The 25,426-nt window shown below is 38.0% G+C and overlaps 1 protein-coding gene across 3 annotated transcripts in view; it reads left to right on the plus strand.

The window, feature by feature from the left end:
* The window catches only part of WDFY4 (WDFY family member 4), a 365,261-nt gene that overhangs the window by 193,549 nt on the left and 146,286 nt on the right, over positions 1-25,426 (plus strand). For all 3 annotated transcript variants that reach the window (XM_027859244.1, XM_027859252.1, XM_027859263.1), the window contains exons 39-42: positions 4,383-4,460; positions 8,475-8,669; positions 12,423-12,474; positions 16,684-16,841. In XM_027859244.1, the coding sequence (XP_027715045.1) occupies positions 4,383-4,460; positions 8,475-8,669; positions 12,423-12,474; positions 16,684-16,841 (483 nt within the window). The remainder of the gene's footprint in view (positions 1-4,382; positions 4,461-8,474; positions 8,670-12,422; positions 12,475-16,683; positions 16,842-25,426) is intronic.

Here is a 25,426-nt window from a genome sequence, read left to right on the forward strand (position 1 = left end):
TCTTGAATGGCCCTTGGAACTTCCCTCCAACACATAGTTGCATAAGGGAGAAGGACTGTATGGTTGGAGACAAGAACCTCTATTGAAGGACGTCATCCTCCATGGATTATATCATAAAATCTTAGCGTTTGAATAACATGAGGATAACCTCAGGGACCATTTTGTCCAAATTGTGCCTGAAGAAAAACTCCCCTTCAAAACTCCCTAGCTAATAACTATTCAGTCTCTATTTGAAGACATTTGGAGATAGGGAATTCTCTGCCTCTCAAGGTAGTTCATCCCAATTTCAAATAGTTATAACTGTTAGGAAGATTATCCTACATTCAGCCAAAGAATTTAGGAGCAGAGACAAGGAACCTTACAGGTCATTTAGCTCAATTCTCTCCTTTTCCAGATGAAGAAAGTTCCAGTCATTGGTCATAGTTCTGACTTCTGGAGCATAGCAGTACAATTTTAATTTCTCTTTCACATGATTGCGTTTGAACCTCTTCAAGACAAAAATCATGTCCCTGTAAATTTCTTTTTGAGGCAAAGTGACCCCAGTTCCTTAAACTAACTTTACTTAGTATGGCCTCAAAACCCTTACCCATCCTAAGCAACTTTATCTGGGCACACTCCAATCTGTCAGTATACTTCCTAAAGTTGGCACCCTAAAATGAACATGATATTCTAGGTGAGCCCTGATAAAGACAAAACAGATCAGGATTATTACCTCCTTTGTTATGGACCCTATGCTTCTCAATGCAGCCTAAGTTCACAGGATCATAGATTTCAAGCTGAAAGTTACCTAAGAGGTCATGGTGTCCAACCCCTACAGTTTAAAGATGAGGAAACTGAGGCCAAAGAGTTCAAATGATGTGCCCAAGGGTATACAGGAAGTAAGTCCCAGAACTGGGAATTGAACCCACAGTAGCATTTTTTGGCTCTCATGGCACACATACTTCCTTCTCTCCCCTTCCAGGAGGTCTGTTTCACGTGAACTGTTGCCTAGCCATGCCTCTCCTGCTTCATACTTATGAAGGCAATCTCTTGAACCCAGGTGTAAGGCTTTACTTATTCTGAATGTGCCATCCATTTCCCCAAAGGTATAAGGGAAGGACTTCTGTCAGTCAGTGATGGGAGAATGTAAGCAAGGACCTTGTACATTATCCCTAATGTCCCCATTTATGTTTCAAGCACATGTAGTGAGAGTTTTTGCACCCATAATTTTACCTCCTCTTTCCCCCACCCCCAAATTAGGTTAGTGCTCCATTCAGCAGGTTTGGAACTTATTTCTGTGACTCTGCTATACTTTTTAACAGAAGGCATGGGCCCACTATTGGTTTATTGCTTTCTAGGTCAGCCTTTATGGGAGTTTGATATGAATTATGGAATAGTTTTGTGAGGCCACAACTGTGATTACAGGCTTAATGATGCTTTAAACAAACAAAATGTAATGACTGTCATCAGCATAAAGCAGGGGCTTCCTGCGGGGAAATGCCAATAAATGGGGCTTCTCAGTGGGGGAAGGTGAAATTGGCTGCTTTCCAGCTGCAATCGGCACCACATAGACCTTGTATGTTAACTTAATTATAGCACAGTGCCAGCCTCAGTGAGGCAGTTTTACTTTGAAGAATCACTACCCACCCAGCTTAGAGTCAGTGCATTTAAAGGTTACCCATCTGATCCACGTTGTCGGGAATGGCCGTCTGGGACTCAATAGTCAGATTCGGATCAGTGCCTCAACTCTCAGGCACTCAGTCCGCCCAGCACAAGAAAAAAGCGTGATCCTGAGACCAAACACTACCTCAGGAGAGCCCAGGAACCAATTTGGTAATGATGGACTTCAAGAATAGGACCCAATCTGTTGTTCTCTCACTTCTCACCAGGGCAACTGTAACACTGAATAATCTTTGGGGGCCTCAGTTCTATTTCACAAGTTCCCAAGTCATTTTCTACTCCCTCATTTGCTAAGCAATAATGGCTTAGCTTAAATGCAGCACGCAAATGCATTATTCTGTTATCTTCTGAAATCTGCTGTATGTAATGATATTAAAGCAGATGTGCCTTTGTCCTTGAAACACACACATACATGAGCACACAGCCACATGTACCCATGTGCATACACATACCCACTCGCACACACACAAAGACACACAGAGGCACACATAGAGCTATCTTGAGTTTGTAGTCTATATTATCATGATAGAAGAACAGGCACAGTGGAATAACAGAATGAGACCGGATCTCACAGACCATCTGATCTAATCTATATCTGAACAAGAATTCCTTCTATAAACATAACTGCCAGCTGGCTTTCCAGAGTCAGCTTGGAAGCCCCTCAAAGACAACAAATTTACAATCTCCTAGGCAGTCCATCTCACTTTTAAATGTCTTTAATTGTTAATAAGGCAATTAGATGTTGTAATGGGCCTGGAGTCAGGAAGACCTGAGTTCAAATTTGGCCTCAGACACTTACTAGCTGTGTGACCCTGGGCAAGTCATTTAAGCCTGTTTGCCTCTGTTTCCTCAGCTATAAAATGAGCTGGAGAAAGAATTGGAAAACCGCTCCAGTATCTTTGCCAAGAAAATCCCAAATGGGATCGCAAAGAGTTGGACACAACTGAAAACAACTGAACAACACTTGTCAACAGGTTTTTCCTTATATCAAGCCTAGGTTTGCTTCTTTGTACTTTCCACCAGTTCCTCCTAATTCTGCCTGTTGAGGTCCAAGCAAAGCAAGTCTACTTCTTTATCCATGCAATAACCTTTCAAATACTTGAAGACAGTTTTTGTTCCTGCTAAGTAATCTCTTCCTCAGGCTAACCATTCCTAATTCCTTCAATCAATTCTCATATGGCATAAATTTAAAGCCTTTCACTATCTTGGTTTTCTTCAATTCTCTTCCTAAACTGTACCATCCATTATTGGACATTAATTGATTCTGCCAAATATTTTACATCCTTTTTGACTATCATCTGCCACATTAGCTGTCCCATTTAGCTTTCTACACGTCTCAAAGTGAGGAGCCAAGCACAAGCCTCCTGCTTTGTTGATGGACCAAGATGACATTGGATCATTGATGACTTCTCTTAGGGTTCATCCATATGGACACAAACAGAGATCAACCTAATTATGTTGTCATCTAGCCCATATCTCCCTATTTTCTAAAGAACAGCATGAGAGATCGTGTCAGGGGGTTGTCTAAAATCTAGAAAAACAAAACAAAACATTCTTGGTGGTATTAGAGAATGAACCATAAGATAACAGATCTAAAGATGAAAGGGACTCTGAGATAATGTTGTCTAGCTCTCTAATTTTATGTTATTAACATATTTATTTATTATATATTAATAAGGAAATAGGCCCAGTTAAGTTGAATAGGATGGCCAAGTTCACGCAGAGAATTTTAGAATTCACACTCAGTCTTGTTGATTCCAAATTCAGTGCTCTTTTGAGTACACCATGCCAATGAAAGGGTTAAGTAGAGAGAGGGGAAAGACTACGAATGCACACAGGAGGGTGCTGGTGCCAGCTGGAATCTACTCAGGAGAGGCAATTGTAAAATTTTTTGATGTCAGTATTCATAATATGAAATCAACAAATGCTACAAATCATGACTTTATTTTTTATTTTATTGATTGTCTAGACTTAAGAAAGTGATAAAAAGGTGATGCAGATTAAACTTAAAAGTATGACATGCGTCCTTTTTGTTTATGAGAGCTGGTTATTAAACATTTCCCGGCACACCACTTACCATACAGTGTTGTATATGCTGTCTAATGTGGTCTCTGGGTTGGTTGGTTTTCCTTAACTTTTTTTCTTTATTATAAGGGAGGGGTCTGGGATGAGGAGTAGAAGGTAAGAGGAAAACAAAACATATAAATAAAAATAAAACCTAAATATTATTCATTATACCTACAATATTCTCCTGATTAATAAGTCTAGTAACCTTTTTCTAAAGTGGTCAAATCAAGGAGTGAAGACATTTTCAATTTCAGCCTCATATTAGGACAATGTGGAGCTTCCAGTCTTTAAAATTGGTTAGATTTTAATCTTCACATTTACTTCCTTTTTCAGTGCTCACAGGGATGAGGATGTTCTTGACCAAGAAATATTATTTCTTCTATGAGCTTTCTCCTGAACCAGGGAGACTTGTATTCAAGCCCTACCTACCTGACACTTTGATTGTATGATGTTGGCTAAATCACACAACCCCTCAGTGTTCTACGCAACCCTTTAAGGTGCTGACCAACATTGATAGAGATGTTTCTTACCAGGAACTCCTTATACCTATTGAAATCACAAGTTTCATGCTTCTCCCATTTTATAACAATGGAGTTCTTTCAATACAACTTTTTTGTATTTGAATTTTAACATTTGCTCTGCTTTGTTTTTTACAGGATTTTGTGTCTTGTATGGAAGAGTACAGAAGACGAGGCCAGGAACTCTATGCATCTTTATACAAAGATTATGTCCAGGTAGGTAACAAAGCATTTTTTTCTCCAAATTTCCTATTGAAATTTATTCCTAAAACTTCAGTATATCAGTCAATAAATCAGCCAACAAACATTTATTAAATGCTAACTATGTGCCAGGTGCTGTGCTAAGCAATGAGTGTAAAAATAATAGCAAAAATAAAGTCCCTGTCCTTAAGTAGGTCAGTCTAATGGAGGAGAGAGCATACAAACCACTATGTACCAACAAAATAAATATAGTATAAATGGAAAGTAATCTCAGAGGGAAAGCACTTTTAAAAAGTTATAGCTATAACTCCCTTGAGTTAATGTTTAAGAGATGATATATTTAGAATTGGAAGGACTTGCCAAGAGTCATTGAATCCAAGGTCCCCTCATTTTACAGCTGAGAAAACTGAGACCAAGGATGATTAGGTGACTTCACTAATGTCACAGAGGTAGTAAGTAACAGAGCCAGGAGGGAACCAAGGTCTTTCTGACTCCAAATCCAGTGCCCTTTTTAATGTGCTACACTGCCTCTAAGAATGGCTAATTTTATTCTGAAAAGTTGATACTTTGGGCTGTACTAAATTATAATAGACTCAAAATATCTAGAGATAGAAAGGAAGTTAAAGTTCTTCTAGCCCAACCCCTTCATTTTTTACCCAAAGAACTTGAGACTTATACCTGTATTCGCTAAACATCTTTCCTTTCCCATACCTCTCGGCGTTTAGGTAATGTATGTCTTGTACAGTCAATGTGTCCTTTTTGTATTTAACTAGTTACATCTATGTCAAATATTCTCTACTAGATGGTAAACCCTTAAGAGCAGGGATAGTATCTTCTTTATCCTTGTACCTCATCTATTATCCAGCATAGCGTTCTGAACATAGTAGATTAACATATTTGCCACATCAGATTAAATTCATGATAGTTAAGACTAGAATTTATCTATTGGCTTCCAATAAATTGCTTTTTCTACCATACCAGGCTGCCTCAATGAGATGCGACTGTTGTACCAGGCAAAGAGGAGGTGTAGCCTTCTACTATCACTGGAAAGGCTGACTTGTAAGGGTGTGTTAGTGGGATTATGCCATGCAAGATCTAGGAAGCAGGCCTTCATCAGTTACCAGTATTGGCCTGACCCAAATTTGAGTCTTCCATCTATTTGATGTCCCAACATATTAAAAGGGACATAGTGTAACTGGAAATAGTATAGAAAAAAAATCGACGAAAATGATGAACTTACAAAACTCAGTGAACCCTCAGTAGAAATGGGGAAGTTAAGGAAAGAGTTAGGTTTTATGGAAAGATAATGCGCTCTATTTTGGACATGTTGAATTCGATATGCCTATAGGATATCCAGTTGGAGGTTTTTTTTTTTAATTTTTTGATCCACATCAACTTAGGAAGACTTACTACTAAGTCATAAGATCTGTGTAGGTAGATTAATCAGACTACTGAAATAACAGCTCTTTGCAGTACTGAAGTATGTTAGAGTGACACTATTTCTTTCCAGCACCAATCTCTATTTTTAAATGAGGCAAATCATCCTTTTGAGTATTCATTACCATGATGTTTGTAGCTGTCTTTCTCCAGGGAGACTACAATGAGAAAGCTTAACCTTTGCAAAACCATTTGTCCTAGTAGTTTCATACAATTCACAATATAGGATGACTTCAAGATGATATGGCAAGATAACTTGTTTGGTACTTCATAACTAGAATGATGCTCTTGTTTAATCCCCAAAAGGCACAACATAGAAATTTCTAGGGATGCTGAAAATAAAACCTCTCTTTTTGCTCCTCTTTGTGGAAAGTCAAATTCTTTCACTCTTTGTAATTTGTTAGGCAGTTTTTCTGTTTGAGTTTATGATGCTTTGGCTGCCAATACATGTTTAGAGAATAGCTCAGGACACATAATTTGTTGGGTCTACTTTCATTTTGTACCCTAGAGGCACTTTTGCACAGTGCTTTGCACAAATAGACCTTCAATAAGTATTTTTTTATTTGAATTAGCTATAGTGAATATACTTGGACTAAATTGAGTTATAGCGCAAATGAAAAAGAAAGCAGTGGAATCAACAATACTTTGGGAAATTCTAAAACTATTATTAAAGTGATCTCATCTTTTTTGCTTAATTTTTAGGCATACATGTATTTTTATTCCCCTCAACTGCCAAAATTACAGATCTGACCCAAGATCTAAAAATCTGTGTCTTTTTAACCTCCTGTGACCTTTTCTAAAGTTCAGGTGCATTTATTGGAAAAACTTTAGCAGTTTTTTTGGGTAAGAGGCTGGAGTTTCTCCACTATAGTCCTATTATAATGCCTCATCATGGAGGCATGACAGTGACTCTGGGTTCTCAAAGGCTATTCCTGTGAGTACCAGGTCAGGCAGATCCTGCCAAGTTGGAAAGGCTTTGAGTACCAACAAAGGCTAGTTCATCAGCTTAGCTCAGGGTGATGAGGCTTCTCAACAGTTTTGATTCAAGCTGAGTAGTTTTTCAGTCATAGCAGTTACTGACCATCAACCAAGTCAGAGAGGGGTTGTGATCTGCATCAGTGGCAGGAATCTTCACACCAATGAGATTATAGGTCTTTGAAGTTGGAAATTGGCTGGGCTTCCCCACCAATTTCTGAGATTCTGCAGGCTAATGGGATGCAGCTGAGGCTAAAAACCTACTGGGAACCAACAAAACTGAATGATAGAACTCCAAGTACCCACTGAAAGCTATTCTGTGGAAGAATAGGCTATGCATTAGCACTACTCAACTTCATACTTGGCTTCTGTTCAAAAGAAGGTTCACGAACCTGTGCCACTCCTGAGGAACCCAGCTTACGAAATGGAATATGCTATGAAGGTTTTGCTTGTCCATTCAATTATTTTTGAGAAAATCATCATCTTTAGGATGGCCCATGTGGATACATTCCAGATCTTTAAATATTTAGAATAGATGATTTTGATTTTAAAAGAAAAGCAGAGGAAAATGCTATCAGCCTGGAGATAGACAGAATACAGTTTCTTCTCTTCCTCGTGACAGGGAATGTGTACTTTTCTATCTTTTTCCCCCATACCCAATACAGTCAAAACCAAAGTTTGTCTTCTATTTAGTTCGTGTGATCATACTCTCCAAAGAGATTCAAGCAGTCTCTTTTCTCTTGCTTCCATCCAGGAACTGAAGGTCCCAAGCTATAAAAAGAAAAGAAGTGAGGGGTATACATGTAGTTGTGAATTTCCCCCCCAAAAAAGTGCATAGGACCAGATAAAGAAGTAATTAGCCATAAAATGGAGACTCAGAGAGGCTAATTGATTTTCATAGGGTCAGTCAGCCACTAAACCCATGTCTTACTAATTCTTAGGCATTATACTCACCATCCTGGTTACCCTCCTCTGAACACATCTATGTTTTTCAATGTCTTTCTTAAAATGTGGCACCTAAAAATGAACATAGTATGCCAAATGTAGTCTGACCGTTACCTAGCAAAGTGTAATAATAACCTCCATTTTTTGTTTTAGAGAAAATGTTCATCTAGTAATATAGAATAATGGGAAGATATCTGGGCTTGATATCAGTAGGTCTAGGCTTGAAACCTGCTTCAAATGACACAAGTCATTAGGTCTATCAAAATGGAATGGATTATATAAGGAGATAATGAGTTCTATGACACTAAATGTTCAAAAAGAAGTTAAATAACCAATTACAGGATATTATAGAAGGAATGAATACTTCAAGAAGTGTTTGGACTAGACATCCTCAAAGATCTTTACCACACTCAGATTCTATGGGTCTAGATTTGCCTTTTTCCTCATATTATCCATAGGTCAAAGATTTACAAATACTGAGGATGCAGGATGCACTGGTACATTTGTCCATGATGCTACGTGTGTACTGTTTTTCAATATTAAATTATCATATACATGTTAGCTATTGTTGTTGTTGTTATTGTGACTAGAAAATTATTATTTTGAGATTTGCCACATTGCTCAAAAGGAAAAGAAATAAATCTTGAAGTGATGGATAATACTTTATTTCAGAGACAGAAATGTGTCTACAGCAAGGCAGCAAGTGAGTGGACCAAAATGAAAGATCAACTTTTCAATGAATTGGGTTTGTGGGGACAAAAGTTAGAGACAGTACCCTGTTCCCAATGGTCTCTTGATTGGCGTGAAGGACCAGCCCGTATGAGGAAGAGAATACGAAGAAAATTTGCTGGGGAGTCCCTGAAAAATGTAAGTAATGTGGTAGTATGTGTATGTATGTGTATGTACATGCATATGTATCATGTATTTAGAGCTGGAAGGGACTTTAGAGGCCATCAACTCTAACCCCTTAATTTGACAGATAGGGAAGTTGAGGCCAACAGAGGTTAAGTGACTGGCCATGGGTCATACAGATAGTGACTGAGGCAGGATTCAAACTGAGGTCTTTCAAACTCCTAGTCAAATAGTATTCATGATGTTCTATGGTTTAGAGAAGAATCACTCATGGCCTTATGGACAACCTTCTGGTGATAGTCCCCTTTGAACCATTGGGTATCCATCTCTGGCATGTATTACTAAGCTGAAAAACTACAAATTTAGACCCAGCGAAGGACTATATCTGTTGTCAAAGAACAAATTTAGGCAAGTTAGGAGGAGCCAATTACCACTGAGGCTATGAGGCTGTGAGTGATATTATTTGAACCACAGAACCTCATGGATACCACCTGTTAAGCCTAGAAGATTTTAAAGCATTCATTAATCATAGGATCAATCAACATTTATTAAGTGTCTACTTATATGTCAGACACTATACTATATGCAGAGACAGGAAAATAGGCAAAACACAATCCTGCCCTCAAAGAGCTCACAATCTAATGGGGAGACAAGAAGCAAATCAATATATGCAAAGCAAGCAGCACACAGGGTAAATAGGAAGTAATTAAAAGAGCGAAGGCACTAGAATTAAGAGGGGTTGAGGAAAGCTTCCTGCAGAAGGTGGGATTTTAGTTGGGACTTAAAGGAAACCAGGCAGGTTAGTAGGAGTGAAAGAGGAAGAAGATTCCAGGCATGCAAGACAGCCAGAGAAAATGCTTGAAGCCAAGAGATGGTGTGTCTTGTTCATGGAATAGTCAGGAGGCCAATGTCATTAGGTCAAAGAGAATGTGTTGGAGAGTAAGTTGTAAGAAAACTTGAAAAGTAAAAGGAGTTTAGGTTTTGAAGGGGTTTGAACACCAAAGTGAGAATTTTGTATTTGATCCTGGAAGTGATAGGAAGCCATTGGAACTTTCGGGGGGCAGGGGGTCTGACATAATCAGACCTGAACTTCAGAAAAATCATTTATTGTCTGAATGGATGATGGATAGGAGTAGGGGAGAGACTTAAGGCAGGCAGGCCCACCAGCAGGCTATTGAAGTAATTTGGGCTTGAGATAATGAGAACCAATGCTAGAGTGATGGCAATGTCGGAGGAGAGAAAGGGACATATTCAAGAGATGTTGAAAGGATGAAATCCACAAGCTTTGGCAAGAGATTGGATCTGGGAAGTGAGGGATAGTGAGGAAACCAGAATAAGTCTCCTAAACTGTGATCCTGAGAGATTGGGAGGATGGTGTTGCCCTCTACAGTAATAGGAAAGTTAAGAGGTAGGGAGGATTTAGAGGGAAAGATATTGAACTCTGTTTTGGGATTACTGAGTTTAAGATGTCTACTGGATATCCAGTTTGAGATGTCTGAAAAGCAGGTTGGAGATGTGAGATTAAAAGTCACAGAGATTGGAGCAGAAAAGGTAGATTTGAGCATCATCGGCATAGAGATGGCAATTTAATCCACGGGAGCTGATGAGATGAACAATTATATATTATATTATGTTATGTTATGTTATGTTATGTTATGTTATATTATATTATATTATGTTACATTATATTATATTATATTATATCATATCATATCATATCATATCATATTAGGGTTTTGCAATATATACATTAAGGGGAGAGTATAAGTAGTATAGAAGAAGAAGAGGACCCCAGGCAGAAAACTGAGGGCCATGTATCATTAGAGGGCATGATCCAAAGGAGGGAGAGAGAGGAATCAACCATGTCAAAGGCCAAGAGAGGTCAAAGAGAATGAGGATTGAGAAAAGGCCATTGATTTTGGCCACCAAGAGATCATTAATAACTTTGGAGAGAGTAATTGATAAGGTCAGAAAGAGTGAGAAGAGGAAATGGGGGCACCTATTGTTGATGACTTTTTCAGGGGTTTGGCTACAATAAAGAGAAGACATTTAGGAGAATAGCAGGGATAGAATGATCAAATGAGGGGTTTTTCAAAATAGGGGAAACATGGACATTTTTGTAGGCAGTAGGAAATGAGCCAGTAGAGAAGGAGAGATTGAAAATAAGTGAAAGAGTAGGGGTAACAGAGGGGGCAATCTATTGGAGGAGGCAGGATGGAATAGGATCACTCGAACAAATAGAAGAGTTAGCCTTGGTAAGGTGTAAGGTCACTTCATCGTGTGAGACAGGGATGAAGGAGGAGAGAATGGCAGAAGGCACCTAAGTGATAGGAGATGAAGAAGAAGGGAGAAGATGGAATTCATGATAAATGTCTTCAATTTTTTTTTCTGTGAAATATGAGGCAAGGTTCTTAACTGAGAGAGTGGGGAGACGGGGAGCTCCAGGAGGTTTGAGGATGGATCAAAAGTTTGGAAGAGTCACTATGAATCATAAATTTAGAGCTAGGAGGACAGTATAGCCCTCTATTTTACAAATGAAGAAGCTGAGGTTCAGAATAGTTAAGTGCCTTGTCTAAGGTTACTCATGTAGATCTAATTGAACCAAACCCAGTTCTCCTGATTTCAAATTCAGTTAGTCTTTTCAGCAGTTTAGTGGTATAATATGGATAGCATGATACACAAGAGTCAAGAAAACAAATTAAAATTCTGCCTCAGTCAATAGATTGCCCCCTCTGTTACCCCCACTCTTTCACTTATTTATTTCACTCAGCTGTGTAACCCATGGCAGGTCACCTAACCTCTCTTTGTCTCAATTTCCCTATGTGTAAAATTAAGGATTTGACCTTGACAACCTTCCAGCTCTGCGTTTATGATCCTATGTTCCTCTCATTGACTGTTTTCTGGAATCTTGCCATTAATATTGATGAAATACAAAAGCTGTATGGCAAAGTTATCCGAGTAGTTCCTTCAAGTTCATTGCCACTAAATTTCATCTTTACCCCATCAAAACTCATGTCAATACTCACTTAACAGATTCCCTTTCTGGTTGTGATTCAAATGGATCATGCAATGGGATGCATGTGGAAAAACCAGCTAATTCCACAGTTTCTTGTCCTTGACAGATGTCCTTAAACCAGTGAATGTTTTTTTGTCTGCCTATTAGGAGTGAACACTGAATTCTAGTCTCCAAAGACTTTAGCTTGATCTCATTTCATCAACACTGCAAAACAATAAAATAAGTTTCCATTTTCTCACCATTTCCATGTATTTGGCACTTTATAGAAACATATGGTGGAAGCTAATATTTTTTCAAGAAATGGAGGAAGAAAAAAGTTAAGCAACTTGCTTACCATGTAAATGACAAAGCTGGAGGTCTGAAAATCAAGAAGATCCCATTGGTGTCTCAGCCAATATTCTGTTGAACAGATTGTCTCTACCAGCCAGTTCTTCTTAGTATAACAAATAGAACTGAAATTTAGATGACTTAAACATGATATTTAATCCCTATATTGGCATCATCACGGGTGATTTCTATAAAACCTATTTAATGGAAGATTGTGAGTTTTTCCACCTTTGGACTCTGGAACCTTATTATTTATATTTTCTTGTTATCTTAAAGCATTCCTTTGTATCTTTCCCTCTGAGTATAATCAAAGGAAATTGAAGTGTGTGTGTGTGTGTGTGTGTGTGTGTGTGTGTGTGTGAAGGGAGGGATGCTTCATATGTATATCTTGATAGTTAATGTTCCCATATCTGGTCTCATTTTAGGTTAACCAAGTCAAAAACAATGAAACTTCTCCAACAAATGCTGAAAATCAAGGTATTTATTTATCTATTAACAGCTAAGTATTGTGCTCATAAAAGATGCCAAATATTTTAGAGGAAAGAAGTCCTTTTGTCAGAATGTAAACAGTAACCTAGGGTATCATCTCATACATTATTCTTTAGAATGGAACCTTATTGCTAGAGAAACCATTAGAAAGCTAGTTTCCTGAATTCATACCAAGATCACTGGGATGGAATTTGTGTGTCAATTATGATGCCAAGTCTTGGAGCATTTCAGCATTTTCCAAAAGCATCCAGACATATATTCAAAGAGTGAATCAAAATACAGTTTAAATTGTTTTTAAAGAAAGATAGGAATAAATGCTGCAGTTTGAACACTGATGTAGAAGAAATAATATTTCAATTAAAACACAATCCTATTTCCATATAAAAATATTGTTCAAACGGTATCATCTGACTCCTTTCTTGTGGGGAGAAATCCCTTGAAAAGGGAGGAGGAGAAGGGGAAGTTTTCATAACCATGTTTTTATTGGTATGGGAACTCTATCCATTGATGTATATCAGTGACATGACTATAACTTGAACAGTTGATTGGGGCACGAGGGTTCAGCTATAACACACCACAAATAAGACTTCAATCCATGTCTTTCTGAGCCTGAGACCAGGCTTTAAACATCACACCATGCTGCCTTTCTGTAATCTAATATATACCCTTTATTTGGGTCATGTTCAACAAATTCCCCTTGAGTGATTAAATGAAAGTGTGAGCTTGTTTGCTAAGATCCTATTTTTATCATTGTGGCATTATTCACATGGCTACGTGTTCTCTCACATCTTGCATTTCTTATGAATCAGGTCCATTTCAAGTTCAATATCCCGGTTATACCCACAGCACTAAGCCATGAAATAACTTCTAAAATCTTCTACCTGAGCAAAGGACAGTTTCTTTTTATACTTAAATTGCATCCCATTTATCTGTTTATATATTAGCACACAGCTAGATTGGTAGTAATGAACATTTTAATATATTGTGACACTTTGCATAAAAAAATGTCATGAAGCAAACTCAAGTATTAAGTTTGATTAAACACCATAATTGGAGGATCTGGGTTCAAGAGCCTCCTTGGGCATTCCCCAGCTATGTGGCCATTGGCCTGAGCCTCAATTTTCTCATCAGTGGGGCTATTGTGAAGGTAAAGGGAGATAATGTATATAAAGCACTTTTTAAACACTAAAAGCTATAGAAATGCCAGCTATACAGATGCCTTTTTGGGGCTTGGATATGACTGAACCTTAGCACCAGGCAACTCTCCCAAACACTAGCTTCTCAAAGACTGCCAGCCAAGTAGCCATAGACTACCATACAGGTGGTATGACATTAGATGACTGTAGTGGTTTTGCATGGTCAATTATATATACATTAAGGGGAGAGTATGACTGGGCCATGGAAAGTAAGGAATGTAGAGAATGAAAACCACAAAAAGCCCTGGTTCTCTCGTTTTTCCTCATTTGTAGGATTTTCTCTAGGCACTCTTGGTGTGTCAATCTTGAAATATTATGAAATGTAAATTGTTATTGTTATATTTGCAAGTGCTTTCTTCACAATACCTCTGTAAGATAGGTAATATAAAATTATTATCTTTGTTTTACAGAGAGGGAAACTAAGGCTCAAAGAATAGAAGGGAACTAACAGGGATTGCAAAGTGCCTGAACCAGGATGCCAATCACATCTGATACCAGGCCTAATGGTCTTCCCATGATATTATCTTAACAGAAGTACAGTTTCTAGAACAAGGAGGTGGCGCTATATGATGCATTTTATTGATCAGATCACATCTGGAGTACCTTATCCAGTTTTGGAAGCCATATTTCAAGAAAGACATTGAGTAAGTTAGGTGTGATTAGAGGAGAATGAACAGGATGGTGATCACAAGACCCAGAGTCAGGAAGATATGGGTTCATATCCTACCTCTGATACTTACTATCTGTGATCATGGGCAAATCATTTAGTTTCTGAGCCTCAGTTTCCTTATCTGCTAGATGAGTTTTGTAATGCCTGTAGCCCCTACCTCATAATGCTACTATGATGCTAAAATAAGATAATGTATATAAAAAACTTGGCATGCATGAAGTGTGATTCAATTAATACTAATAAAAAACCATATAATGGGAGAAATTATTGGGGATGCTTAGGAGATGAACAGCTATAGGGCAAACATAGCCCCATCCAAATATTATCAATATCTATCATCTCTATTTAGGGTTATCTGCCATCACAGAATTCTAGGTTTGGAAAGGACCTGAGAGAAAATCAAGGTTAATTAGTATCCCCTATTGATGGCTATCCAGAATTTTCTTAAGTACTTTAGTCAGGGCTTACTCCCTGCTGAAGCAGCCCATTCCATTTGGAGAGATCTCTGATAGCTAGTTTCACCTGACAACAAGCCTAAATCTGCCTCTTTGCAACATTCGCCCATTGTGCTTAGCTGTGCCCTCACTGGAGAAGAAGAATATATCTCTCTAATCCCGCTTCCACAAGACAGCTTTTCAAATACTTGATGACAGCTATTATGGTGCTCCTGTGTTTTCCCTTATCAAAGCTAAACCTCAGTTCCTTAACCCATTCTTCTCTTAGCATGATTTTCAGGCTTTTGTTGTTGTGATTACTTTCCTTTGGAGACTCTCCAGCTTATCAGTGACTTTTCTAAAATGTGAGCAGATTCTATGTTGAACCGGATGCCCTCTGAATTTCCTTCCAGCTCTAAGGTTCTGTGCTTTTCTGGTTCAGTTTAACATATTTTATTATGTTACATCACCTTAATATATTAATATAACCTCAGTATATAGGGTTCTATTTCCTACCTTTGACCAAATGGAAGTTAGACCAATGAAGTTACTTTGAACTATTGGATGTATTATAGACATTATTTTACTTATAGAATTCCTCTTCCATTCAAGTCTTACTTTGATGTTTCATCATGGTGCAGAAGTGACCTTGGATTCTTGAAGACCATGGACAAGGAACATTACCTCAATAGATTCTGCCAAGCTAGACAGGTTTTCAGTATAGCTACTTAAGGACCAATCTAAGTAAGTTAGAAAAGAAACCACCAGCAAGCCAACCCTCAGGAGACAAAATCCTTTTGCCCCATTATGGTGTCATAGGGTCGAGATCTATACACATGGATTGAGTATCCATCTATAATGATGAACTCATGGGTCATTGAACAGTAAAAAAAATATAGTAATCATAGTTAATATTTATATAGTATTGCTTTAAAGTTTAGAAAACAATTTACATTCACTTTAACTATTTTGAGTCTTACAACAACTTTGTGAACTAAGCTAGATATTATTTTCCCCATTTTATAGATGGGAAAACTAAAACTAATAAAGGTGAAATCATTTACTCAGGGTCACAGAGCCAGGAAGTATCTGAAGTAAAATTTAAACCCAAATCTTCTTGAGTTCCTTCAGAGTTATTCTACTCTATCTACTCTGCCGCATCTCACCTCACCCCCTTCCCCACTCAGTTGAAGCATGTTGTTTCATAATAATATCTGTAGATATGTGAAAATACCTGTTGCCTCATCTTCCTAAAATGTAAAATGGATATAATCACAATACCCACCTCGATAGGTCATTGGGAGGACCAAATGAGACAATATTTGCAAAGCACATATATGATAGGTGCTATGTAATTATAAATGCTATCTAATAATAATAACAAAAATAAATGTAGTACTGAAAGTACCTAATGAAAAGGTTTCTCATGTTTTAGCTTTCATAAGGTATTAGTTACTTTGGTTCAGCTTAACTTTTAAGTGAAAAATATAATTTTTTGGAGTTATCCATATTGTTCTAGAACAGAGATATCAAATATGGTGCCCTTGGGCCACATGAAGCCCACAATGCCCCAAGTATTACCTGAGCCAGATTAAAATGTAATTGGGAAATGTTTAACAAAATTAAAATACATTAAAACATAAATCACGATAGCATGCAATTTTATGTCAATATGTCCCTGTAGGGATCCTTATGTACACTTTAATGGCCTTTGTTCCTATTTGAGTTTAACACCACTGTTCTGGAGTGTCCAAATGAATGCTGTTTCTATCTCTTTTGGTACAGATGTTCCCAGGGTCCAAGTTGGAGTATATTGGGCAAAAGTTCTAAGTTGCCTTCCCTTTTGTTAGGTCATCTTGCTTCCTCTGAAACTGTGCTTTCCCTTGTAATGATGCAGATGAATTGATATCAGATGGAGAAGAGAGAGATGAGATGGAAGACCATAACCAGCTGACATTCTTCCCAGCCTTGCACGAAAGCCTTCACTCAGAAGATTTCTTGGAATTGTGTCGGGAGAGAAAAGTTATTTTACAGGAGTTGGTGGACAAAGAAAAGGTACTACCTTTGGTGGACGAGAATCAGCCTCTTGTGAAGACAACCAGGTGTCTTCATTTGGATCACTAGATTTGGCACTGAAGTTAGTTCGCTGTTGGACTCCATTGGTAGGCCTGATGAAGTTTTGCAGAAAAATTTGACAAGCCAGTTAATGCTGAAAGCAATAAGCCCTTTGATTTTTTAAGGAAATGTCCAAAGAAGGGTCATATGGCCCAATCAAAGATCCCAAGAGAGAGTGAGGCAGGGCCAATTAAGGGAAAGATACTAGGATAGACCAATAAGCCCTCCACATTGGGATTAGGTCTGACACCTCTAAGCCAGAGTAGCCCCCTTACTACCCTCACACTAAGGCCATAATTAATACCTTCAAAGCAGAAGAGGAAAAGAGGAATGGAAGGGATGCTAGAGATGTATCCAGAACCTCAAATATAAAGATCTTCAAGCTGTGGCAGGAGGAGGGGTGCACACAATGATCTTGACCCCTAGGCCCATGGTTCAAGATGAGTCAGGCAATTCTAGGTTCAGACCAGCTGGCTTAGCTCAGTAGTTATAGAGGCACTGGGGTCAGAATAGTTCAGGTATTTTATAAGGAGAGGAAGAGTCTTTGTAGGTGAATTTAATTAATTTCTCCACCCTCCCATCCAATATAACAGGAAAGGAAATACCAATCAGTTAGGATTCTGGAAGTTTCTAGACTAGAACCATCATGACCTAGAAAATCAATTAATGAACCAGTAAACAAGTACTTATTAAGCATCTTCTATGTGGCCAGTTTTAGGGGTGGTGTCAGAAAAGGGATAGAGTAGGAATAGGGGCAATCTAGGGAGGAGGCATGGGATGATAGGAATGTCTTTTAGACAGAACAAAGTTAAGCCAGAAAAATCTGATTTTTTTCTGGATTATGGCATTCACCTAGAAAGTTATATAATTCATTACATTCACTCCAGTGTAAAGACTGAGTGGGGAGACATGGTAGTAGCATATGTGATATGTCATTAAGCTGTGATAACTTCTCATCCCTCCATTCCCCTCCCCCAGGTACTTCTCTGTCTAAAATAGGGATTTTTTTTCCTTTTTTTGGTGAGGCAATTGGGGTTAAGTGACTTGCCCAGGGTCACAGAGCTAGTAAGTGTCAAGTAAGTGTCACAGGCCAGATTTGAACACAGGTCCTCCTGACTGCAAGGCCAGAGCTATCTCCAATGCACCACCTAGATGTCCCTAAAATAGAGATTCTTAACCTGGGGTCTGTGGATAGATTTCAAGGGATCCATGAACTTGTATGGAAAAAAGAATATCTTCATTTCTCTAACCTCTAGCTGAAATTTAGCACCTATCACCATGTTGGTCCTGGGCACTACGACTTCCCTTAATACTTCTCTTATGTGTTTAGCTAGGTGGTACAGTAGATAGATTACTCATTCTAGAGTTTAAGTGCTGAGTTCAGTTCCTGCTTCAGACATTTACTAGCTATGTGATCCTGAGCAAGTGACTTAACCTTTCTCAGTCTCAGTTTGGAGACAATGAAGATAATAATCACACTAAACTCATAGGGTTGTTGTGAGTTATATATCTCATGTGATAATACAATATCTCATACAACATCTCATTTAAAATAAGTGACATATAATCAAATGAAATCATATATGAAGGGTTTTGAAAACCTTAAAGTGCTATATAAATGTTAGCTGTGATGATGCAGGCTAGACTGACATTAGTTTCTTTTTTTTTGGCTTCCTTATCACTCTTGACAGATACAGATTTCTAGTCCACTGAAATTCCTAGATATTTTATAGAACATGTACTTTCAAAACTTTCCTCTACATCTTCGATCTTTTTCAAACCCAGGTGAACCCAAGAACTTTGAATCCTTCCTTCCTTTTATATTTCATAGTATTTGATTGGCAACCTGCTGTTGGAACATACTTCTGGATCCCTTCCTTTATCTAGTATAATAGTTATTCTTCTCAGCTTTGCATTCTCTACAAATTTAGTGAGCAAGGCATTGATGCCTCTAACCATTCCTTAATAAGAATGTTAAATGACACAAGTCAAAGACAAATGCCTGTGGAGCTTCTTTAGAGATTTTAGGTCATGCTTTGAATAATGGAAGAAGGAATGGCAGTCAACGATTTACCTTTGTCTTTGCCTCTTTCCCTGCTTCCATGAAATATTATCAAACACCAGTAATATCATCCCTGGACTCTGTCCAGTGGCCTGATTTCATGGGAATTTCCTGACTTTGTCAGGTCGATAAAGAACAAAGCATGGGAGGTCATGGAAAGAACTTCAGAGCTTAACTAATACAACTCATATCTGAGTAATCATTTCCTCTGCAACAATCTTGTCTGGGCCTATTCTCAGAGCTTTTGCAGCTTAGAGACATGGAGAGCTTGAGCTCCCTGGGTACCCTTGAGAAGCCAATGTTATAATCGCTCCGTTCCACAGTGAGGCAACAGAGTAGTTTTTAGTGGAGGACTTCTGATCATTACCCTTAATAAATTCTTCAGTTCATTGATAACTTGTGGATTCAGACACTAGAGAATTCTCTTTTTGATTCCTATAGAGGCCTTGTAACTGAGGGGGGCAGGTGAGTTGAAAATTTAATGGAAGTGCTTATATAAGGAAAGTGTCCCAGGAAACCTGGGTCTCTCAAAAGACTTTTTCCTAAGTAGTTCCTTGCAAAGATGTTTATCCAATTCATCTATAGAGAATTACAGAATCACTGGTCTCTGAGTTGGAAGGATCCTCAGAAACCATCTAGTCCAACTCACATGTGACTGTGAATCCCCTCTACATTATATGTTGAGTGGTTATCCTACCCTTATTGGAAGACTCCAGTGAGGGGGAACGCACTGGTAGCCCATTCTGCTTTTGGATAGCTCCAGTTAGGAAATTATGCTGTTTTTTTCCATAGGTCAAACCTAATTTTGCCTCTTTGCAACTTTCACAATTCCTACTAGTTCTGTCCCTCCCCCCTTATTCAAATAGAATAAGTGTAATTCCTCTTCCAGCTGACAGCTCTTTGGGGACCTGATCATCCCCTCCCTAAGTCTTCTCTTCTTTGAGGTAACTATCCCTGTTTCCTTCAAATGGCATTCTTTATTATTCATATCAAAGTCCCTGAAGTAGTCTTCCCTTTTTGAGGGAAGTAATCAGGGTTGGAGGAATATGGTTCTGTACCTATGATCCCATCAGTGTGGAAAGCTCTCAAAATGGAAACTCTGGATCTCTACCAATACAGATAAATTTCTCATCTGCAGCTTAGTTTTAGAGAGCTGCCTAATGACACTGGAAGTTTCAGTAATTTGTCTATGGTTATATAAGCTAGTGTGTAGCAAAGGCAGAACGTGAACCTGGTCTTCCTAAGTGTAAGGTCAGCCTTCCACCTCCAATTTCATACTTCCTTTGAGAGAGAAAGAGAGATACAGAGCCAGAGACAAACAGAGAGACAGAGACAGAGAGAGAGCAACAGAGATCGATGAAGATAGATGGATGGATAGATACATGTACATATATAACTCCTATTTCTGCATATATGAATATACAAAGATATATTTATATTAATTATATATAGATATAAAGTTTTCAAAATGTGCATATGTTCATATATACATACATATATTCCTATACATACACATATAGTTAATGTTCACAAGAAAAAAGCAATCATTAGTTTCCGTAATATCACTCAGGGTGTGTTTTTGTTACTCTTTACTCACTTTTCTCATAATGGGAAAATTTCTATTGAATATCTCACATAGCAAAGTATTAGCAAGTTTTTTAATTACATTTTTATTGATATATTTTGTTTTCTTCTATCACTGAAATTTCTACCAATATCCTCCCCCCCTTCACTCTCCCAGAGAACCATATTATATAACAAATAATACAATAGGGTTTTCTTGGTACCAATTACTCCCACCCAATGAGTATCTGGAGTATTATATCAAATAGCCTTTTGTCACAATCAATGGGCTAAGCAGTTGTTGGGTTGTTGTTTTATTTTTTAAAGAATCAGCTTTCTTTGGCATTTTTTACTGTGTTCATGGCATGTTTACTGTTATCTTTTTGGTATCTCCAGCAGAGCATTATCTCTCCCTGGAGTCTTCGGAGGTAAAAGAGAATGCTGCAGTATGCCTGATTGCTCCCCACTCTTGATAGGACAGGATACAGATGTGGATGTCTGTTTCATAACTAAGCTTCAGGCTCTTTCTCCAACTCTGCAGGAAGCCCTCCAAAACAGCAGCCACTTTCCACTGGCAGTGGTGATGGTACTGCATTTTTGACAGAAGTATTTAAAAAAGCAGCAGGGGGTGACATTGGCTGTCCTGAGTGTAAGCATTGTCAAAGCTGCCTTCTGGGTGTTTTTAAGTGCCATCCTGGATCTGGATTCTCCACCTGGTAGAACAAAAGCCCAGTCACTTTGGTGTCACTTTGGCAAACATTGAAATGATTCTTGTCAAGAGTTGGGGATTTGGATTTGGACCGCTCTGGGCTCCCTGTCCCCAACGTTCCGCCTCACACCTCGGCCTTTGCACAAACACAGATAAGTGCTGATTAGTGAGAATAATGAATTCCCCTGAAGTGTTCACATTCTTCAAATTCGTACAGCACATTTCCATTGAACTCAAACCAATAACTATATCTGACATAATTACAACTCTGAAGACTACAAATTTTAATACCTACCTGTAAAACCCTGTGTCTAGAATGCAGTTCCCTCCTTGCTTCTGCCTTAGAATACAAACTCTTTGAGATTAAGGATTTTCCATTTCTTGTGTCTAGCACGGTGCCTGGCAGCCTCTTAGGCAATATTCTTTTATTATACACCCATTATGGCACAAAGTCGGCACTTAATAAATTTTTCCTTCTCCCCTCTTTTCCCATCCCCATTTACTTGTGTTCATATTTTATTCTCCAAGCAGAATGGAACCACCTTGAGAACAGAGAGTGATTCATTTTTTTTAATTCCTAGAACCTAGTATAGTACCTTTCACGTGGTAGGAGATAATAAAAGTTGAATTAAGTTGAATTGAATTTTCATGAAATTCACTTTTAAGAATACCTTTACTTTCACCAAGAGATGTGGTGATAAATGGTCAGGCTAGTTTTAATCTATTTTAGCTTTAGTGGAAAGAGACCTAGATTTATAAAGCATTACTGATTAACAAGATTAATTATCCCAAGTTTGTTTTCTACATATTGGATAACTTATTCAAAATCCACTGTATGTGTATCATAGAACATGAGAATCGGAAGGGATTTAAGTCCCTTTCACCTCTAAATCTATCATCCTGTGAGGATAATCAGGAAGGTGAAGGACCTTAGATCCATGCCATATGCAAGTGCCTGACATATAAAAGATACCTAATAAATGTTTATTGGATTGGATAGGAAGAATTAGGTATATTTAGCCTTGAGAAGGGAAGAATTGGAGGATAAGGGGCATGATAACTGTCTTAAAGTAGTTGAAGGGATGTCTTGTGGATACAAGTTTAGGCATTTTCTGGTTAGCTCTGGGGGTGGGGGTGGGTAGAGAGGAAGGAAGCTAGAAGCACTGAATGGAAATTGCATAGATACACATTTAGATTTAATGTGAGGATTTTCTTTTTATTTTTAGAAATTAAATCTTCCAAAAGGGGCCTGTGCTGCCTTGGTAGGTGGTTGGACTCCCTCTCATTGGATATCTTGAAGAAAAGGCTAGATGTCAGATATGTTGTAGAGGCAATTCTAGAGGAGGAAGGGTATGAGTTAGACTAGGTGGTAAATAAGGTTTTTTACCTTATTTACTCTCAGGCTTTTTAATTCATTTCTAATACTGTGTGAGTAAGTTATTTGATATTCAAGAAATCTTAAGCCTTGGGGTATTTTGTGGTTGTTGCTTGTTGTTGTTGCTGTTGATCAGGATGATACTTTATAAGTCATTTTGGAAGAATAGCTGCTTCTGTGAGATGGGCTGCTGCTGCCATTTATCATGATAAATGATAATAGACTACATCAGCAAAAGAAGGAGCTGGGCATGATCCAGAAAAGCAGGATGGTGGTGCAGCCATTGATAATAGTCTAGAGAATAGCTATACACAGACTGTTTAACCTTGTAGGAACTTGGGGACTGAATACTGTGATTGCTTCATTGACTGATTGGTTGTGTGCCCGTGGACAACTAAATCAAGGTCATGCTTGGTCACCTCTTTACCCTATTATAATAATTCATTTAACAAGTATTTACTAAACACCCGATACTCACACATACACATATTGCAACATAATGTGTGTGTGTGTGTGTGTGTGTGTGTGTGTGTGTGTGTGTGTGTGTAGCCCTATCCTGGGTACTGTGATTATAAAGACAAAAAAAGTTCCCTTTCCTCAAGGGACTATATTCTCCCAGAGGAAATAAAGTGTACACATATAAGGAAATGCAAAAAATATAAGTGAAACATAGACATAGTAACTTCTGGGGTTGCGCTAGAAGTTGGAATCATTACAAAAAGATGTCACGTAAGAAGTGACTCCTAAGCTGAGCCTTGAATGGAGATGTGGATTCCAAGAAGTGGAAGTTAAATGTGGATTCCAAGAAGTGGAAGTTAAATGAGAGTGAATTCCAATTTTGGAATACCCAGAATGCGCCATGGTCCCTATGGACCATGAATGAAAAGGCACAGGGATAGGCCATGTGATGTTGTCTATGAGCAACAGAAAGTAGGCCAGTTTGATTGAAAGCTAGATAGCTTGAATCAACCAACCAATCAATCAATCATCACTTATTAGCAGCCTATTGTGTACCTTATTGTAATAATCATTGGCCAAGTCTTCTACTGTTATTCTTTCTATGACAACTACTGATTACACAGTATCCGGTTTTCAATTTTTATCGGGACATTTTTTCTTTCTTTTAAAATTTAATGTAAAGTTCTCTTAAACAGCATCAAAACTATTCTTCTCAGTCCTTGAGAGATACTTTCCATCCCTTGCCAGAATTCAATTGTTCTGATATTCTAACCCAGGGTGGAAAAAAAAAGGCAAATCCATTTCTTTGCCACTAATGGTTATCTCCAGATTTCTGCTTTCCATGTGTTCCTTTCTCTTTTGAAGTCACAAATGTCAAATAGAAGAAGAAATAAAAACACTATACATGACCTGAAGGACTTCAATTTACAATCTGAATTTCAAAATCACTGGAGTTACAAACCCAGGTTTTGTTTTTTTTTTTTGTTGTATTATTTCCTTCCCACTAGAATGAGCAGAAATCAATAGCAAGATGTGGGCTTGACAAGTCTAGGCAAATTCTTTTTCACATCTCAGATACAAATTCTAGAAAAATAATACATATCCTGATTAACTACATGAGGTCTATGTGAAGCTGCCTCCATACCTGTCAGCAATAAGCTGCCAACAATTACTACATATTTTCTCCTCCTGGGCTGCTAACAGGATGTGGTTTAATTCAACAAGAATTTATTAAGGGCTTACTGTTTGAATGGCACTACAGTAGAAAATGGGCCTATAGAGACAACATTGAAAATGGTACCTTTCCTCACAAGACATATTCTACTGAGTTCCTTCCAATTACTTGCTCCTATGAATCTTCTTTCTTGTTCTTTGAAACATGAGATACTATTGTTTCTTCAAAAGGTCTCTATTTACCCCCCCCCATGGATATATGATACCACTGATGAAGTTTCTTCTTTCCCTTATCTTTCATGTCACATTCTTCTATTTACTATCCATTGGACACCAGTGTTAATTTGCCTCTTTCTTGTCAGAACCTTTTTTTTTTTCCTTTTGGTTGCCATCTTGGAATTGGCTTTCTGTTGTTCAGTTGTTTCAATTGTGTACAACTCTTTGTGACCCATCTGAAATTTTCTTGGCAAAGATACTGGAGTGGTTTGTCATTTCCTTCTTCAGCACATTTTACAGATGAGGAAACCAAGATAAGCAGTGTTAAGTGAATTGCCCAAGGTCGTAATTTGTCTGAAGCATTTGAACTCAGGTTTTCCTTACTCTAGACCCAGCCCTGAATGGATTTAAAATAGTGGACTTAGTCTGTAATCAAACAGTATCAGTTCTTTCTCTGGAGGTGGATAGTATGCTTCATCATTAGTCCTTTGAGATTGTTTGAATACAGACTGAAGCATGCTGTTTTTCACTTTATTTCACTCTTTTTTCTTTTATTTGAGTCTTCTTGTACAAAATGACTATGATGGAAATGTTTATATGCAATCACGTATAACCTATATCTGGTTACTTACCTTCTCAAGGAAGGGGAGGAGAAGGAGGAAGAAGGGATAAAATTTGGAGCTCAAAACTTTTTTAAAAAAGTGTTCAAATTGTTTTAATTGCAGAAAAATAAAATACATTAAATAGGAAAAAAAATTTGGGCTCAGAATCAGGAAAACCTGGGTTCTAATCCCACCTTAGATACTTATGGTTGGTATGACCCTGCCCAAGTCATAAGATCATAGAATCACAGAAACAGAGTTTGAGGGGACCTGTGAAGTTATATAGACCATCCCATCCAATTTGTTTAAGATCACACAGATAGTTAAGTGTCAGAGGTAGGATTAGAACTTGGGTCCTGTTACTTC

This window comes from Vombatus ursinus, unplaced genomic scaffold (assembly GCF_900497805.2).
Source record: "Vombatus ursinus unplaced genomic scaffold, bare-nosed wombat genome assembly UNPS02000749.1, whole genome shotgun sequence".
In the NCBI taxonomy this organism is placed as follows: domain Eukaryota; kingdom Metazoa; phylum Chordata; class Mammalia; order Diprotodontia; family Vombatidae; genus Vombatus; species Vombatus ursinus.